This window comes from Arvicola amphibius, chromosome 2, assembly GCF_903992535.2.
Source record: "Arvicola amphibius chromosome 2, mArvAmp1.2, whole genome shotgun sequence".
Classification (NCBI taxonomy): Eukaryota; Metazoa; Chordata; class Mammalia; order Rodentia; family Cricetidae; genus Arvicola; species Arvicola amphibius.
Window position 1 is genome coordinate 132,311,924 of NC_052048.2, and position 20,254 is coordinate 132,332,177.

The 20,254-nt window shown below is 48.6% G+C and overlaps 1 protein-coding gene across 1 annotated transcript; it reads left to right on the plus strand.

Annotated features, from left to right (window-relative positions):
• Window positions 1-623: 623 nt before the first annotated feature.
• Window positions 624-14,802, plus strand: Adgrf3 (adhesion G protein-coupled receptor F3). Its single transcript, XM_038320362.1, has 14 exons — window positions 624-716; window positions 1,965-2,025; window positions 2,398-2,538; window positions 2,981-3,157; window positions 3,688-3,906; window positions 6,406-6,615; window positions 8,250-8,393; window positions 8,580-8,776; window positions 9,355-9,534; window positions 10,523-11,905; window positions 12,948-12,989; window positions 13,077-13,139; window positions 13,570-13,625; window positions 14,778-14,802. The coding sequence occupies exons 1-14, from the start codon at window positions 624-626 to the stop codon at window positions 14,800-14,802; spliced, it is 2,991 nt and encodes a 996-aa protein (XP_038176290.1).
• The last annotated feature ends 5,452 nt before the right edge of the window (window positions 14,803-20,254 follow it).

Sequence of the window (20,254 nt, forward strand, 5' to 3'; positions counted from 1 at the left end):
CTCTTTCTACCATGTGAGTTCCAGGGACCAATTCAGGTTGTCGAGCTTGCAGCAAGTACCTTTACCCTCTGAGTCATCTTGAGACAGGATTCTCGGTGTAGCTCTAGCTGTCCTGGAACTTGCTGTGTAGACCACACCGTCCTCGAACTCACAGATCTGACTGCCTCTGCTTCCCAAATGCTGGGATTAAGGGCGTGTGCTGCCACTGCCTGTCACTGCCCCCTTTTATATTCTTTTCTAATCTTGGCTTTTGAATCAATGCCAGGAGCAACTGGGAGATCTAGCTTCCTGGAGGAATTCCAAACTGATCCAAGTATCCTAGCCCCCATGGAGCATGCCTGAACCTGGCTCTGTGACCCATTGTTTCTTGTGACTTGGCGTCTGTGTCCCCTCCTCCTTGAGTCCTTGGGGAATCCAGGCACACTCCTCTCACAGAGCCACGTGGGGTCCAGGTGGCCCCAGTGATCATATTTGACTGAATCACAGGCCGTGGCAATCACTCTGTAGATTCAGCCTGGATGTCACCCTTTCCTCCCTTCCTTCTGTGCCAGTCCTGCCAGCTCCTGGCAAGAAATTTGCATCATGGGACAGCAGGAGGCTTTGAGGGACAACTCCTTAAAGCCATGGCCTCTCGAGCTCTCTCCCAGCTGCTCCTGGCCATGACTCTTCCCCTGCTGAAGCTGGAGTCAGCAGCATCTGTCTCCACAGTCCAGTCAGTAAGTAGTGGGGTAAGGACCCTGGGGAGATCTGCAGAGACCACAACCGAAGCCTATGACTGTGAGGGACCACAAGGTGTGTGATGAGAGGACAGGTGGAGGGAAGGAACGAGCTTGCAAGATCCCCAAGAAGCCAGTCTTCCTGTCCAGGGTGAGGAGACACTGCCATATCTTTATCTAAGTCCCTGCGAAATCCTGTGGCACCTGCTGCACTTTGGATACAGACTCTCCGGCCGTGCCGGCAATTTAAAGTGGAAGGAGAGGAAGATCTTTGCAGGTTGGAAGCGTATTGGCATAGAGGATGGGAGAAAGTCTGGGAGGAAGTGGTAGAGCCTCAACTTGTGTCACATAATCTGTTTTCTCAAAGGAAGGTAGCAATATCATGATCTACTTGTCTACATCTCCTATCTCCAAATCTATTGCAGCCCCCAGATCTTAATTCCGTCTGTAGCTTTCTCTGAGTTTTATCTATACCCTATCCTTACCTACATTTGTTTATTTCATATCCATATCTATGGAGCCACCAAGTTTTCTTTGTTTTTATTTTATATGTAGATCTGCTTTGCTGCCCAGGCTAGTCTTGAACTTCTGAGCTTAAGGGATGCTCCTGCCTTGTCATCTTAAGTGCTGGGATTGCAGGCAGGAGCCACCACACCTAGTTTCCTTCTGGTTTTATTATTTATATTTTGGGGGTGGTGGCTTTTGGATTTTTGAGATAAAGTTTCACTCTGTAGCCCAGGCTGGCCTGGAACACACCAGGTAGCCCAGGCTGACCTTGAAGTTGCTGCAAGTCTTCCTGCTTTAGCCTTCTAGGTGCTAGGATTGCATGCGTGTGTTGCCATCTGGTTTTAGAGACGCAGGCACATGAGATTTTGAGAGGAAAGAGTGGGTTAAATTGCAGGCCCCTTGCCTCCCTGTCGGAGCTCTGGACCCAGCCATTTCAATTAACCTAGAGGGACAGGGAGAGGTCATTTCAGGAAGGAGCTAAGCAAATCATGTTGACTCCCAGGGTGTGCCTGGTTCCTGGTTTCGGATGGGACTGCTGGCCCTGTGAGGGTCCCTGGTAAAGTGTCTTTGTCCTCCCTCTTCTGAGTGGCTTTTCTCCATCCAGATATTTACACTTGTCCTCAACCCAAAAAAGATCTTCTAAGAGGACCAAGTCACACCAGAGTAGCCTGGCTATCCCTGAGGTGCCCTGGGAGGGGCACCAGCCTCTCCTCAGATCTCTTTCCTCTTGTCTCTTTCCAGGAATTCAAACCATCTGGAGGGAAATCTGGGCAGCAACTGGACCAAAACAATGGAGTAAGGGGTGAGGGGGGGGGGGGGAGCTGGTGGAGATGGGCAAGGATGAGGAGAGGAAGGGACAGGAAGGGGCACAACAAGGTGGGCAGAGCAAGGACAGGCTCTGGGAGGGCCGGATGATAGTCCTACACCAGCTCCTAAGGAGGGAGGCCTGGGGGAGGCATGTGCCCGTTTGCAACGGTGGCATGGAGCCATGGACCAGAATACATCTTTGCTAGGGCAGGAGCTGGAGCCGACCAGCATCCTGTGTGTACCTAGGCTGGCTCTGGGAGACGACATCTGCTGTGTCCCCAGAAATGGCCAGCTGAGTTTGCAAAGGCAAAGGGGACTCACCTGGGACCTCACTGCCTCTTCTCTGCTGTCCCCTTTGCTTCTATAGAATCCATACTGCTCTCCAGTTATGTACAGCTGGAATTTTCAAACAGACCTTGGCCACAGGAACTCCCTGAGAACTTGTCTCTTCTTACTGCTTCAACTTCCCTTCCCCCAAGAACGCTTACTGCCCTCAGCCTAACAACAGGTAGCAGTTGCATGACAAAGGGACTCGTGGGAAGGATACACAGCCTCCCAGCTCTCTCGCTAGCCAGCTAGCCCAAGATGCAGCGAGCTCTCCCTAGCTCCCTTTTCCTGAGGGCTGCAGCTGGGTCCATTCTCCCTGGGCCAGCTCCTTCCTTATCTCCTTACCCAACAGCCCTCCCTTCCTGTTCATGTCTCAGTGTTCTAACTTGAGCAGAAGGTACAAGAGGCAGACAGAGTGTGGGGAACTTTGCCGGGTGTCCCCATCCAGCGTGTTCCGCTGCTCTGTGTCCTGGGTGCAAAGGAAGTCCTCTTGGGTGGCTGGGTGGGTGGAACTGATCTCCTGGAACCTCAAGATTAGTGCCAGCCACCCTGAGACCTCTCAGGAATCAGTTGCTGGTCCCATAGCCTCACTTTCTCAGCCTGCCTGTCTCTCTCTGCCACAGAATGCTGTGTCAAACACAACAGGACTAGGTTCTGCACTTGCCGCTCTGGCTACCGGTGGAACGCTACGCTCTGCTCCCTCTATCCTACCTGCCTTGGCCACAGACCGGAAATCAGTTCCTGTATGTGTCTCAGCTTCCACGATGCTGCCCTTGGCTACTGCCAGTTGCTGCCACCTGGTAAGAAGGGTGGGTACTTGGAGACTAGTATCCATCCCCAAGTGAAAAGAAACACTTCCTGGGTTGTTGGGGTTGTTTGTTTGTTTGTTTTTGTTTTTTCTTTGGGCCTGTGTTTCTGGCAGCTGGTAAAAGAAAAAAAGGAAAAAGAAAAGAAAAAAAGAAAGGCCAGCTGTCACAGAAAGACACTAGACCTGAGCTTAGGACTTGAAAAACAGACCAAAGAAGGTGACTCTGAAGGCACATGGGCAAAGGTGGGGGGTGCAGGGGGACCTTATCTGAAGGAGCTTCAGCAGCCCCAAGGCCCTGGAAAATGGAAGTCCTGAGTCAGAGAGCTTGCCCCTTTAGCTCTCAGTGGGAGGGTCTACAAGGCCAAGGTGTAGCAGGCACCTTCAGACACTCTTGCAAGGCCAAGGATGAAGTTCTGCGAAATTATGCAGGGAATGGTGTGGAGAGGCAGGCTTCAGGAGGAGAGGAAGAGGAATTGCTAGCTGAGGCCCTTTCTCAAGCCCTCGTCTCTTACTTTCCTGCAGTTCCTGCAAAGCTGACCCTGGACACTCAGCTGCAAAAGCCGAGGGACACCCTAAACCTCATTCTCCTCAAGACAGAGGGGGCTACCAACCTGAGATGGTACTTGCGGAACCCAGAGGACCCCAAACTCATCTTCCTGTGGCCAGGGGCAAAAGTGGACCAGATGTCCAGTCAGGGCCAGGCAGGCCTCAGAGTCACCCACTTCTCCCGTCACTGGACAGGTAGCCCTCAGCTGTCTCTTCTCTTTCCTTTTCTCCCATAGGTTTTTGAGAGCCTCAAACCCACAGCAATCCTTTTGCCTCAGCCTCCTGAGCACTGAGGGTACAGGCATACACCACCCACTTCTTTTTCTGCTTCTCTTCATCTTTCCCTCTCGCGCCTCCTTCCCTTTTTTCCTCTTCTCCCCACTCACCTCTTCCAAACCATTTCCATCTCCCCATTTGTTGGGGAAGCAAATGCAGAGACTCATCATAGTGTGGAAAATTCCGTATGACAGCCAGCTGTTTGCAGTGTAGTCTGGGGTTCCTAAGACCCTTTCTTAGTGTCACAAAAACCCAATGTTGTCTTGATGCACGAAGATGTAAAAACACAAACAAAAGGAGGGAAATGTGTGTGAGTTCGAGGCCAGCCTGGTTTACAAGAGCTAGTTCCAGGACAGGCTCCAAAGCTATAGAGAAACCCTGCCTCGAAAAATTAAAAATAAATAAATAAATAAATAAAGAACTTATGTTATTAAACATCTGTAGATCTCTGAAGTGTTTGAAAATGATCTGTCTATCTAAACTATATCTTTTTTGACCTTGAAAACATACCTAATATGACTATAAGTTTAATTGTAATAGGTGACTAATTACGAATTTGCATTTCCTTAACTAAATGTTGGTAATAACTTTAAAGAACTAGAAATTTGCATTACATTGTTAAATAAGCTGTGTGGGTACAATACCTTGAACAAGATTAGAAATATATGTACAGTATGTTTTAACAAAATTAATCTCAAATTTGTATGCAATACACAAAAGTCCAATCCAATGTAAAATATTTAAAGCTAGTAGTAGATTCAATAATCTACCTTTTTATCTTATCATATCTATATCCTCCCTTTTTCTTTTCAGAGTAGATTCAATAATCTCCCTTTTATCCTGTCATATCTATATCCTCCTATTTATTCTCTCTGCCTGCAAGCCCCACTTATTTCTCTCTCCTGCCTAGCTATTGACCATTCAGCTCTTTATTAGACCAATCAGGTGTTTTATTTAGACAGGCAAAGTAACACAGCTTCATAGAGTAAAACAAAAAATGCAGCATAAAAGAACGCAGCACATCTTTCATCATTAAACAAATGTTCCACAATGTAAACGAATGTAACACACCCCAAACTAACATTGCACAACAGGAGCGAATGTGGAGCAGCGGGCTTTCTTCTCTAAGTTAAAAGGACTGTGTGTAGGCTACAGATGGAGCTCTGGTCGGTAAAGTATTTGCCCAGCAGGCCTGAGGCCATGGGTTCAATTCCTAACACCTCATAAATCAGGCATGGTGGTGTACACCTATAATCTCAGTGCTCGGGAGGTAGAGGCAGGAAAATAAGATGTTCAAGATTATCCTTTAATACATAGTGACTTTGAGGCTGTGTGAAACCTCATATCGACCAAAAGAGGAAAGGGGGAAAAAAAAGAACCCAGAAGACATAACATTAAACAACAAAGAGACCCTGCCTCAAAAAAGTTGGAAGATAAGTGCCCACACCTGAGATTGTCCTCTGACCTCTACACATGCCATGGCACATGCCTACCCACACTGCAAACAAGCTTGTGCATGTGTGTGCATACACACAAACACACATGTAAACGCAAATGCAAAAATGTTAATCTTAGAGTTACTACTTTTCAGAAAACAAATGTTCCTGCTAAAAATTCATAGTGTGGGTCATGTTAAAAAACGAGCCCTCAGCTGGGCAGTGGTGGCACACACCTTTAATCCCAGCACTCAGGAGGCAGAGGTAGGTGGATGATCTCTGTGAGTTGGAGGCCAGCCTGGTCTACAAGAGCTAGTTCCAGGACAGGCTCCAAAGCCACAGAGAAACTCTGTCTCAAAAAACCAAAAAATTAATTAATTAATTAATTTAAAAACAAGAACAAACAAACAAACAAACCCGAGACCTGTCGGTTCCAGCTGAGAAAAGACTGGCGCTTGTCTAGAGTAGTGGATCTCAACCTTCCTAATGCTGTGACCCTGTAGTACACTTCCTCATGTTGTGGTGACCCCCAACCATAAAATTATTTTCATTGCTACTTCGTAACTATAATTTTGCTCCTGTTACGAATTGTAATATAAATTTCTGTGTTTTCTGATGGTCTTAGGTAACCCCTGTGAAGGGGCCTTTCGACTCCCAAAGGGGTCACGACCTTCAGGTTGAGAACCTCTGGTCTAGATACTAAATGACAGAGTAGCCCTGGAAGGGTAGCACCGTGGGGAAGGGACTCACCTTAGAATTCATCAGCACTAAGATGGGCAGGCCAAGAGCCCCTTCCACAAATCCCTTTCTCCTCAGGGAGGGAATGTTCTCCATCCTGGGACCTTCTGGCTGGGAGTTAGCTCTTGGTGCTGAGCAGAGGCGGGGAGTTCGAGGGCTTGGACTGTGACTTAGCAAGCAGTGGAGAGCTGGCTTCCAGGCAGACCTGGGCGAACCACCACACGGAGCCTGTCTGTCTCTGCAGGTACCTACGTGAGCATCTTCGAGGCCCAGGGATTCAGGTGGGAACTGGAGCAGGTGGTGCAGGTGCCCTTGGAGGAGAAGGAAGTAGTTCTGCTTCCAGACAAGCTGTCCATCTCCTGTGCCGCCTCCGCTGGCTTCCAGCTGAGCTGCTGCTTCCCACGCACAAACTTGGCCTACACTGCTACCTGGAGCCCCAGGGAGGGCAGTCAAGGTAGGAGACAGCAAAGGTGACGTGACTGGTCTCTTCGGGCAGCACAGGCTATGGTTGGGGATGGGAGTCGGGTGTCCATGCTCAACAGTATTTTCACCCCATCAGATAGAACCCCTTCTGTCACACACTCCCACTTGCAGTAAACTCCATGAGGTTAGTTTAACAATATCCTATTTTTAAAAAGGAGGAAACTGGGGATGGAGAGATGGCTCGTTGGTTAAGAGCGTTTGACTGCTCTTTCAGAGGTCCTGAGTTCAATTCCCAGCACCCACATGGTGACTCACAGCCACCTGTGATGGGATCTGATTCCTCTTCTGGTGTGCATGGAGACAGAGCAATCATATACATAAAAGACATGATGAATAAATCTTTTAAAAGGGGTGCACCCTTTGCCCCATCCCTGCCAGGTATAGGGGCAGGCTGGCCCCTGCATTCCTGGGGTGGGGCCTGAGGGTGAAGCGAGACACATAAGCCCTTTCTGTACTTCTCTGCTGAGGTGCAGCGCTCATCCTGGGCCCTCCATTTTACAAGCCCCTCCCTTAGCCCTGTCTCATGCCTTGGCCTCCTGCCCCCATCGCAGCCATCAGGCAGGGACTTTCCTATACTACAGAAGGGCCAGGGATTCCTCACCTAGTGACTTCTACACTTGACCCCGTCCCCAGGAACTTGGCCTGGGGAGGGAGGGGAGATGTTGTTAGCTGATCCCACCCTGACCCAGAGGAAGCCTCTATTTATTTATAAGCTTTTGTTTACACCCTGGAATGACCCCTTCCTCCAGAGGTCTTGGGAGGGGGAACCCAGGGCCTCTGTGACCCCTCCCTTCTTCCCCAAACCCCCCATTAGTATTTAACTGCCAAATAAGATTCCTGCAGGCTCCCCCTTTTCTCTGGGGGGTCAGGGTGCTGTCCCCTCCCTTCTATTTACATCTCCCTTCCCACACCACTGTATTGCATATTGCTGAGTTTCCTGTTTTTTGCAAAGTGATGGAAACTCAAAAAAAGAGGAACCCTGGGGCTATAGAGATGGTTTAGTATTAAAGCACTTGCCGCTCTTCCCGAGGACCCGAGATCAGTTGGCGGCACTCATGCCAGGTGGCTCAGCACAAGTGACCCCAACTGCAGTGGGTCTGAAGCCCCCTTCCATGGGCACTGTTGCTCTTGCACGCATCCACACATATATGTGCACGTAATTCAAGCTAAAGTGAATCTTTTCTTGTTGTTGTTTGTTTAGTTTTTGTTTTTCAAGACAGGACTTGTCTGTGTAACAGTCCTGGCTGTCCTAGAACTCATTTGGTAAACCAGGCTGGCCTAGAACTTCCTGAGGTGAGCCTACCTCTTCCTCCGAAGTGCTGGAATTAAAGGCGTGTGTCACCACTGCCCAGCTAAAATGAATCTTTTTAGCATGAACAAATATTTTAAAATCTATTGAAACTGAGTGCCAGGGCTAGAGACCCAATAGGGCTCACGTCAGCGAAACCCACATTCTGTCCCCAGCAGCTGGATGCTGACATACCATTCAGCTCTCCCTCACTGCCTCACCTTCAAAGACCACCTGGAAGTGGCATTTTAGGGCCTGCTTAGCTCTCATTTTCCTCAGCCAGCGATGGTCCACTTTCCTCTTCTGTCCTCCCTCAGTGTCCTTGCAGAATATGTCGGATTCCCAGTGCCTAGTGCTGACCGCTCAGCACTGCCCAGCAGCCGATACCACGTACATGTGTACCCTCCACAGTCAGAACCTGGCTCGTTTCACGGTTCCTGTCTCCGTCACCATCATCCAGGGTATGGTGGGCCTTGGGTCCCAGTCGACTGACCTCTAAGTGGCTTGTCCTTGGAACACGGGGTCTCTTCTTTGTTGTTCCTCTGCCTCCGGCCACCTAGTCAGATATCAAGGCCTGCCTAGGTTATGATCAGAGCAAAGGCTCTGGCTATATCTTGGCTTCTGAGGCCTCACTGTTCCTTATTCAGATGGAGACACAACCTGCCCCACAGACTTCTCAGTGGTTGACTGGAATATCACCAAGGCTGGCTTTGTGGCACAGGCTCCATGTCCTGTGAATAAGAGGGGCGTGGTAAAGAGGCTCTGTGGGTCTGATGGCATCTGGGGACCCGTCCAAAACAGCTGCACAGAGGCAGAGATCCTAAACTTGTGGCTTAAAGCCAAGGTAAAACTGCTACCTCCATGACTCTCCCAATAAAATACACCTGCCTGCCTGCCTGCCTGCCTGCCTGCCTGCCTGCCTGCCTGCCTGCCTGCCTGCCTGCCCGCTTGCCTGCTTATCCACCTCTGCCTGCTTGCCTGCTTATCCGCCTCTGCCTGCCCGCCTGCCCAACCACCTTACTGCCTACTTGCCTGGCTGCATTCACTCTCTCCCTCAATGCCTCTCCTTCTCCTTCCCTTAGAATTCAGATTCAGGAAACTTTCCTGATGCCAGCTTACCTGTTATTAAATATTAGCCTTTCTCATCTGGACCCCTAGTTGACCAAGGAAGGAAGAAGAGTGGGTCCTCGAGGGGTAGGGGTGGGGGTGGGATGGGGTAGGTGGGTGTGTGTTTCAAACCACAGTCCCATCAAGTGGCGTCTGTCCTCTTAATATCGGTGTCCATTCCGTCCATCTGCCTGTGTACTCCCCTCCCCTCTCTGCTTCCTGCTCCTCCGAGGGATCTGGAGGACCCTCTCAGAGGGACGAGGGGGAAGATGTGACCCTTCCCTGGTAAGGATTTCCCACTGTCTTTTCTGTCAGCTGCTGCTGGAAGGCCAGGGAAAGCCCCATGAAGAGATTCCATGTATCCTGAGTCAGCTGCGAGAGCAGGTGGACGTGGCCAGCACCCCCACTGACTTACAAAAATTGCTGCATACTGTAACCTTACTGGCCAATGTGGTAGCAGAGACAAGAGCAGAGCTTACAGAGAGTGCCCTGAAGGTAAGCTCCCGGAGCCACATTGGGAGCCAGCTGGGAAGGGTGGAGGGGAGGCTCTTCCATTATGAACACTTCTGCCTTTCTGGCACCATGTGGGCAGCCCAACAGGGACCATTGTAGAGTTCAGGTGTTGGCTCCTGCTTCCTCTGTTCTTAAAGACCAGTCTCCAAAGCCACGGAAAGTAAATAAAGCCTGGTGCTGGAAGGGGTGGGGAGGCTTGACTTTCAGAGACATGTATGGGTACACAGCATGGGAACAAAACATAAGCATGCGCGCGCGCACACACACACACACACACACACACACACACACACACACACACACATCATACAACCCAATAGCCACAGAGACACTCAGGCACTGTCAGGCAACCAGGGGGTGGTGCCACACACCTTTAATCCCAGCACTCAGGAGGCAGAGGCAGGTGGATCTCTGTGAGTTCAAGGCCAGCCTGGTCTACTGAGTGAGTTTCAGGACAGCCAAGGCTACACAGAAAAACCCTGTTTCAAAAAAAAACAAAAAACAAAAAAGAAAAAAAAGAATAACTAGAGGCAATGATACCACACACCCTTCCAGTCAGCCATTAAACTTCAGTGATGGCCACGCAGACCTCATGTGGCTCTTAACTTCAAAATGGTTGCTCCCTGCCACTGGCCGTCATTCCTAGCTTTGCAGAACTGGACAGGTTATGGAGGTGATGAAGGACCGTTGTAGGACTTGGGCGGTTGGTCCCAAGGGATGCAAGTGGCAGAAGAGGCATTAGGCAGAAATCTAGGTGTGATATGGAGACCATGAACCCAAAAGGCCCCAGGAGCTGCTGACAGGGCCTCATTCCTCTGATCTAGACGGTCGCTTCCACAGACCTGTCCTCCTATAACCTTTTTCTCTCCAGCCCTGGGTCTTGCCATGGAGGGAAGGGGTGAGGTCTGCAGGTCCTAGGGCCCCTGTAGACTCTGCAAATCTCATATACCTGCTACTGTTGTCACTACAGGATCTCCTGACAACCACCGACAAGATTCTAGATGTGAACATCAGCTCTCTGTGGACTCTGGCCCAGGCCCAGGTGCCCTCGATGGGCTCAGATTTCCTGAAGGCTGTGGAGACCCTGGTTCACAGCTTGAGCCCACAGCAGCTTCCTTTCTCCTTCAGCTCATCTAATGTGTTACTGCAGAGCCAGCTCCTCAGACACACCTCTCCTCCTGGCTACCAAATGTCTTTCTCTACCCGGCCCCTCCTGCAGGCACAGATCCCATGGTATTCACTGGCCCCACTGGTCCACAATGGAACTAATGTCAGTATTAGTAGCCTAGTACTGCAAAAGCTGGACCACCGTCTGCCCTCCAGCTATACACAGGGGCTGTGGAACGCCTCCTATACCACTCCTGGACTGATCCTGGTGGTTTCCATCACAGCAGATAGCCAGGCCTTCACACGGGTAGAGCTTCTCATGGACTTCGAAGACATGAACGGAGCCCCGCACTGTGTCTTCTGGGACCACAGTCTCTACCAGGGTCAGGGGGGTTGGTCAGATAAGGGGTGCCAGGTACATGCAGCCAACACCAGCAACACCACTCAGTGCGTTTGCCAGCATCTCACTGCCTTTTCCATGCTCATGTCCCGACACACCGTCCCAACAGATCCCATCCTGGACCTGCTGAGCCAGGTGGGGGTTGGGGCTTCTATCCTGGCACTGCTGGTGTGCCTGGTTATCTACAGGCTGGTGTGGGGAGCTGTTGTCAGGAACAAAATCGCCTTCTTCCGCCATGCTGCCCTGTATAACATGGTCATCTGCTTGCTGGCCGCAGACACATGCTTCATGGGAAGTCCGTTCCTTCCTTCAGGGTACCACAGCCTGTTCTGCCTGGTCACTGCTTTCCTGTGTCACTTTTTCTACCTGGCCACTTTTTTCTGGATGCTGGCCCAGGCTCTGGTGCTAGCCCACCAACTGCTTTTTGTCTTCCATCAGCTGTCCAAGTACATAGTTCTCTCCCTGATGGTGATCCTGGGCTACCTGTGCCCACTGGGGTTTGCAGGTATCACCCTGGGCCTCTACTTGCCTCAAAGGAAATACCTGATGGAGGGGAAATGCTTGCTGAATGAAGATGGAATTATGCTGCACACCTTCAGTGAGCCAGTGCTGGTCATCGTCGGTGTAAACGGGCTGGTCCTCCTCATAGCCGTGCTGAAGCTCCTAAGACCTTCGCTGTCAGAGGGACCCCCGGTGGAGAAGCGCCAAGCTCTTGTGGGGGTGCTTAAAGCCCTGCTTATTCTCACGCCTGTCTTCGGCCTCACCTGGGTACTGGGCGTGGCTGTAGTATTTGATCAAGACTCCATGGTCTCTCACTATATCTTCACCGTTTTCAACAGCCTCCAGGTGAGTAGCAAGTGTGAGGTGGCTAAATGGTGGCCTAAGTCACTGCCAATCACCAGGCTCAAGAGTTTTAGAAGGGGGTTGAATGAAGATCCCAGTTCCTTCACTGCCTCACTGGATAACTTTGGGCAAATTATATAACCTCTCTGAGCTCTGGTTTTCTTTTTTCTTTCTTTTTTAAATTATTTTTATTGAGCTGTTTATTTTTCTCCATTCCCTTCCCTTCCTCTCCCCTCCCCTTCTACTCTCTCCCATGGTCCCCATGGTCCCTATTTACTCAGGAGATCTTGTTTTTTTCTACTTCCCATGTAGATTAGATCCATGTATGTCTCTCTTAGGGTCCTCATTGTTGTCTAGGTTCTCTGGGATTGTGAATTGTAGGCTGGTTTTCTTTGCTTTATGTCTAAAAGCCACTTATGAGTGAGTACATGTGATAATTGTCTTTCTTGGTCTGGGTTACCTCACTCAAAATGATGTTTTCTAGATCCATCCATTTGCCCACAGATTTCAAGATGTCATTATTTTTTTCTGCTGCGTAGTACTCAATTGTGTAAATGTACCACGTTTTCCTTATCCATTCTTTGGTTTAGGGGCATTTAGATTGTTTCCAGGTTCTGGCTATGACAAACAAAGCTGCTGTGAACATAGTTGAGCACATGTCCTTGTGGCATGATGGGAACTCTGGTTTTCTTATAACCGTGTCAAAGTCTAGACATCATCAGTGCCTAATCTTAACCCAGTCCTACGAATGGCACCGTGAGGGCCTGTGAGCTCTCAGCGGGTGAAGGTGTCTTCTGCCAAGCCTGGGCTCTAGATGGTGGAAAGAAGGAAGAGACTCCCTCACACTGTCCTCTGACCTCCACGTGTGCACTGTAGCGTGCACACGGGATCATGCATGCACACGTGCACACCCAACCCAAATGATGCCGATGGGTACCGAAACTGAGGAGGACTAGAAAAAGGGTCTGAGAACAGAAGATGAGGAGGGGAGCGAGAACTGAGCCTTCCCCCACACTAACCTGCTCCCCAACTCTCCTCTCCTCAGGGTGTCTTCATCTTAGTGTTTGGCTGCCTTACAGACAAGAAGGTGAGTGCCCAATTAGCTCCCCACACTCCTGACCTGGAGGCCGAAATGTCCTCGGCACAAGCAGGTATCTGTCCACCTTCCTTTCAGGTACTAGAGGCCTTGCGCAAACGCTTCCAAGGTACCCAGTCCTCCAACTCTGCCATCTCCCTGGTGAGTTGCCCCAAGCCTCAGCTGTCTGTGAGATGTGGCCAGCCATCCTCCAACCCTCCCCAGGAGAGATGGACCCAACTAGGGGAGGAGAGTTAGGGCCTCTTTTGCAGCAAGCAGCTTTCAGACTCAGTTTCTCCAGCTGCAGGGATGGGGAGGTGGGCAGACCAGCATGCACAGTCAGAATGGGGTTTGGGGGTTGTAGGTGACCATCCGGACAGCTGGTGACTCGCCACTTCATAGTCTCCCCCATTTAATGCTCTGTTCCATGTTAACATTTGGAGGGGAAAAAGTTAGGCCCCATGGGACCTATATAGCTGATACCAAAGTTCCCGGAAGGGCTGGCGAGACTATCCGAATGGATATACCCTCTTCATAGGTGGGTGGGCTGTAATAAAGATCACCCCAGCTGGGCCTTCCTGCTTCTCCCTAGGCTACAAATGAAACCTGCACCTCGGAACACAGCAAAGAAAGAAGTGAACATGCCAGGTGAGGGGAAGCAGCAGAATGAGTAATGGGGGGGGGGGGGAAGGCCGTAGCAAGAGCCTCCAGGCCAAGTCTCCCCCACGCTCCCCCGATGCTGGGGGTCGGATCCAGAATAAGCATATCCTAAGCATATTCTGATGCCCCAGATCCTAAGAAAGGGTCTCGCTAAGTTACCAAGGCTGGCCTTGAACTCACCCTAACCCACAGGGTGAACGTGTGATCTCCCTGCCTCCACCACCCAGGTGCTTTGCGAACAGGCATGTGACATCATACCTAACTCTGCCCAACTTCCTGGCAAGCAGCTCCCCAGCTAAGCCTTACCCCAGCGGGTGTGGCCATCCCTGAGTGAGCAGCGGCGCAAAGGCAAAGCAAATTAACTAGGATCTAGTTCATCCCAGAGATTCCCTTCCACGATACCAACTTTTAAAGTATCTGGAAAAGCCCTCGCCTCAGCCAGGTGTGGTGTGTATCACTGTAAGTAGGAGGAGCAGGAGCTCCAGTCCAGTCTAGACTACATAGCGAGAGCCTGTCCAAGCAAGAACAGAGAAACCATATCCAGACCTGTTCATGTATAACGTGTGTGTGTTTGTCTGTTGGTGCGTGTCTGTGTGTTACACCAACCAACCAATCCGGCCTTGAATGACTTGCCCTTGTGGGTCTTCTATCTCGAGAGGAGAGCTGTTTACACAGGAAAGCCAAAGTGTCCTGTCCCCCAGCCCCGAGCTTCAGAGCGACCTTCATTCCAGGATGAACCACACATGAGCTCATGTTCCTGGCAAGGGAGGTGAGGGCGTGTGCTGGAATCCACCAGAGGAGTCCCAGGCCGTATTCTGAACACTCTCCGGCCCTTTCTCAGGAAAGACAGGTTTTCATTTTCATCACGCAGCTCAGCAGTCCAGAGCCCCTGGTGTCCAAGCAAGATGCATGAAAACAATTAGCGAAAGCTACCTAGTGAGTGACCTGATGAAAAAAACCTGCCTTTGCTGAAAAAACAAAACAGCAAAAGAAAAAAATACAAACAGATGTCAACATTCCAGAGAACTACAAGAAAAGCAGTTTTAATCAGCAATGTACTCAACAGTGCATGTGACAGACATAGGGAAAATGTTTTTAATGTCACTACTGAGTGATTCCTTTGTTGTTTCTTTTTGATAGTTATGAAGAAAATATGACTGATTGACAGGAAGCTGTGGTCTTCCAAACATTGAAGATGAAGGACGGCATTCGGTTTCTTTGGGGACAGTATTTAGTTACAAAGTCCTTTTGTTGGTAGCTTTTTTTTTTTTTTTTACTCTTTACTCTTTGCTCTTTGGGGGGCCCGCCACCCAGGTCCCAAATAAATCACATAGAAAGATATTCTTACTTATAAATAGCCCACCTTAGCTTGGCTTACTCTAGCCAGCTTTTCTTAAATTATCCCATCTTTTGCCTCTGGGCTTTTACCCTTCTCTGTTTTTGTATAACTTTCTTCTTATTTTGTGGCTGACTCCTTGAGGCCTCCCCCTCTTGTTTCTTGATCCCTTTTCCTCCCAGATTTCTCCTTCTATTTATTCTCTCTGCCTGCTGGTTCTGCCTATCCTTTCTCCTGCCTTGCTATTGGCTGTTCATCTCTTTATTAGACCAATCAGGCGTTTTAGACCAACAACGTAACACAGCTTCACAGAGTTAAACAAATGCAACATAAAAAGAAATGCAACACATCTTTGCATCCTTAAACAAATGTTCCACAGCATAAACAAATGCAACACACCTTTAACTAATATTCCATAATAGTCCTTACTAATATAACTGCCTTTAAAACACATCAAAAGAGGTCATTTACTAGTCTATGAAGTTGCACATATGCGGCATAGAAAAAAAATCCAGAGTGATAGTGACTTTACCTATTAAAGCAGATGACTGAAAATTAAACAATAAGGAAACTTTCTACAGTATTCTCTTAAACAGGGAGGAAATAAAAATGCATTTGCTCAGGCTGACAAGAGAAGAGCCTGACTAGTTTGTATTACTAGCTATAACAAGTACTATTGGGAAAGGTAATGTCAGTCTTTGGGAAGTGCTTTACAACAAATTTCCAAGTTTACATTTACTTCTATAACCATAATAAAAAGCTGACCACGCATGGACTGTGGACTGTGTGTTTCATAGCAGAGCAGTAAAGTTGACAGCAACTTTAGAACTATCTCATAGAGAAGGTGAACAATCGGTTTCCTGGTGGTCCAAGATTTTCAAGCGGCCCAAATGTCTCTGAAATAGTTGCTTTACCAATCTTTATATCTTCCTTTTGCAACATATACAATGTTCTGTAATAGCCAGGTGTAGTGGTGTGAGTTTTTAATCCCAGTACTTGAAAGACAGAGGCAGGCAGATCTCTGAGTTCAAGGTTAAGATGGTCTACAAAGTGAGATCCAAAATATCAGGGCTACCCAGAGAAACCCTGTTTCAAAAACCAATCCAAATCAAACCAAATGAACACAGCAAAATGTCCTGTATTCTTTCTTTCCTTGTTCTGTTTCCCATTTTCTGTGTTTATGGGTGTTTTGTCTGTATGTATGTCTGCGTAACACATTCGCACAGTGCCTAAGAGGCCAGAAGAGGGTGTCAGATCCCCTAGAGTTACCCACAGCTATGAGCCATCTTGAGAGGACTAGGAATTGAACCCAGGTCTCTAGAAGAGCAGCCAGAGCTCTTGATGGAAGAGCACTCTCCAGCCTGTGTTTGCATCCTTTAAGATTTAGGAAAAGGGGGCTGGAGAGATGGCTCAGAGGTTAAGTGCACTGACTGCTCTTCCAGAGGTCCTGAGTTCAATTCCCAGCAACCACATGGTGGCTCACAGCCATCTATAATGAGATCTGGTGCCCTCTTCTGGCATGCAAGCATACATGGAAGGAATGTTGTATAATAATAAATAAATCTTTTTAAAAAAGATTTAGGAAAATAAAAAAAAATCAATAATCAATATAAAATAAATGTATCAGGGCAGGATGTATAGAAACAAAGAGGCACATTTGAATGACACTTGAAGGGAGGGATTAAGGCAGGACAGAAGAGTAAGATGCAAGAAGACAGGACAATAAGTCATCTGGCCAAGCCGGGCAGTGGTGCTCACGCTTTTAATCCCAGCACTCGGGAGGCAGAGGCAGGTGGATCTCTGAGTTCGAGGCCAGCCTGGTCTACAGAGCGAGTTCCAGGACAGAGTAACCCTGTTTTGAAACAACAACAACAACAACAACAAAAGACCTCTGAGCAAATTAACAGAATGGGAAAGGGAGTGACAGGTTTTTGAGAAAATATATAAGAGCAATGAAAATTTTCTGAGGAGCCAGTCTTCCTAATTTACACGATCTATGGATATTTTTTATAAAATGGGATGAAAACATTGACTGTTAAAATAAACCTGCAGAGTCAACGAGACGGCTCAGCAAATAAAAGTGCTTGCCGAGTTTGGTCATCAGAACCCACAAATGGCGGCAGGAGAAAACGGACTCTCTGAAGTCATCGTAGGACCTCTCCTTGAGTGTCGTGGGTGCCCGTGCCCACCCCCACCTACATGCACACAAATAAATAAATGTAACCAAAAATTCTCGAGATAGAAATTCCACTAGTACACTCTCCCTTTAGAAGCAGAGGAGACTCCCTTCCGGAGTGTGCTTCGGGGGACAGGAGTTCTTTATCCTTCCCAAGTGAACCCACATACTCAACGCACATTAGAGCAAGTACATGAAACATTAAACCCTCATTTGACTCTCACCATTAAAAAATAAAATAAAATAAATAAAATTTTAAAAAAACTCCACAAAGGAAGTCTTCAGAGACAAATAAAAGAAAACACATTTTGAAGCAATTCCGTTTCTAAGACGACTTAAAAAGGAAATGGCCAGTAAGCTGATAAACGTGCGAAGTCTTCTCTGCAGACTCAGTAAACATGACTCCTCAAAGAGGCAGCGGGTAAGAGCAGTTAGGACAAATCCATATGCAGGGCTGCCATGTGGTCAGCAACGAGGGGAAGCGGTTAGGCTACAGAGCTAAGCAAACAAAGAGCTCCAAGCAGCATCACGCTACGGGACTTTGGATTGTTCAGATATCCCTAAAGAGGAGAGAGGTCAGTGTTAACATTGGCTCCAAGGCAGTTTTGTTTTTATTCTTGTTTAATTTGTCACTAGCTTATTTGGGACTTTCCCTTTTTCTTCCCTCTCCCCTACCCCCCCCAGACAGGGTTTCTCTGTGTAGCCCTGGCTGTCCTGGAACTAGCTCTGTAGACCAGGCTGGCTTCAAACTCACAGAGATTCGCCTGCCTCTGCCTCCCGAGTGCCAATATTAAAGGCAGCTTATATGGGTCCCTTAGGTCTCTCAGCTATCTCTCTCTCTCCTCTCTCTCCCCCCTCCCTCCCTCCCTCCCTCTCCTCTCTCTCTCCCTCTCTCTCTTCCCCCCCCTCTCTCTCTCCTTTCTCTCTTCCCCTGTGTGTGTGTACTGTGTATATGTGTCTCTCTCTTTCACTTTTTGTTCTTCAACAGGGTTCTCTATGTAACCCTGGCTGTCCTAGAACTTGCTCTATAGATTAGGTTAGCCTTTATTTGTTTGTTTGTTTTTTGAGACAGGGTTTCTCTGTAGCTTTGGAGCCTGTCCTGGAAACTAACTCTTGTAGACCAGGCTGGCCTCAAACTCACAGAGATCCGCCTGCCTCTGCCTCCCGAGTGCTGGGATTAAAGGCATGAGCCACACTCACCTGAACTCAGAGATCCACCTGCCAATCAACAGCCAGCTTAGGACTTTTCAATGAAGAAGAATCATTGTTTGGGGGGCCTGGGAGGGTGTTGGGATGGATGACACAAATCCTGGCAGTGGTGCTGTCCGTAGGGGAATGTCTTGTTAAAGAGAAGATTGCAGTTGTGTGGTTTTACTTTTACTCCTTACTCCTTTGGGGGCCACCATGCAGCTCCCAAGTAAATCACTCACACAGAGGCTTATTCTTATGTATAAATGCTTGGCCTTAGCTTTGCCTATTTATAGCCAACTTTTCTTAAATTATCCCGCCTACCTCTTACCTCTGGGCGTTTTCTTTTTCTTACTTCTGTATCTCATACTTTCACTCTTACTCTGTGGCTGGCTGGGTGGCTGGCTCCTAGTGTCCCCCTTTTTCTTTTTTCTTTTCTTGCTTCTTCCTCTTCTCTTCCCAGATTTCTCCTATTCATTCTCTCTGCCTGCTAGCCCTGCGAGGGTCACTGGATCCTTCCCTGAGTATCTAGCCGTTGCTCCCAGCCAGTTGTATGAATTCTGCCCTAGCTGCGTGTGTCTCAGGAAGGGGCAGCGTATATGGTCGTATTGGAAGACTATGGGAAAGAGGCTCCATCTGTGTAGTTAAGGGAAGCCTTCCCCATGCTGGGTGCCAGCCTTCTAGTATAGCTTCTTTGGGGTCAGCCACATTCCTACTTGCAAACACTTGTACACCTGGACCGGATCGGTCCAGACCAGACCAGACTGTTCTAGACCAGACCAGACTGTTCTAGACCGGACCAGACTGGACCAGACTGGTTTCGACCAGACCAGACTGGTCCATGACACACATGACAACTATGCACACGACACACACAACAATATGACACACATGATAAACCCATGACACATAAGCACATGACATGGGACAAACATGACGCACGCGACACACATGACAAATGTGACACACGCGACACACACAACACGCACGTGTCAAACCCATCACGTGCCCGCATCTGTCACGCGTGTCATTCCCGCCACGCGTGTCATTTCCCCGCCACATGTGTCGTTTTGGTCACACACGTTGGACCAGTCACGTTTGCCGTTCCAGCTGCGCATGTCGCTTCGGTTGCACGTGTGTCGATTCTGTCACGTGTGTTGGATCTGCCACGTGTTTGTTTCCATCGTGCATGTCGATTCGGTCACACACGTTGGATCTGCTGCGTGTGTCACGCATGTTGTTTTGGTCGCACATGTTGGATCTGTCGCGTGTGTCGGTTTTCAGTCACGTGCGTTGGATCTGTCACGTGTGTCGTTTAGGTCATGCATGTCGCATCTGTCATCCGTGTCTTATCTGTTGTGTGTGTCATATTTGTCATGCGTGTCTGGTTCTGGTCTCAGCCTGGTTTCGACCGGTTCAGACTGGTTCAGACCGGTTTCGACCGGTTCAAAGAATCAGAGTTAAACAAATGCAGCATTAAAAAAGCAATACATCTTTACATCATTAAATGTTTCACAGCATAAACAAAAGTAACAGACCTTAAAATTCTACAACAGAAGAGGCTCTTAGATTTGTGGGCAATATCTGGAGCTGCACTGGACGATGTCCTTTTCTCTTTTGTATAAGGATGGTCAGATCAAACAGCTGATTACCAAAGCAGAATGCCAGATGACACTTTAAAACTTCCTCAGCTGCCATCTTGAGGCAGCAAGAGTAAAACTGGTGCAGGAGAATTATCTGTATTCTGTCAATCATGTTTTAAATAAATGCTGATTGGCCAGGCAGGGAGAATAGGCAGGAAAACCAGACAGGAAGTGGAGGTGATACAATGAGAACAGGAGAATTCTGGGAAGGAGGAAGCTGATTCCTCACAGTCCTGTGCAGACCACCGAGGAAGCAGGATGTGATCTGCCAGCT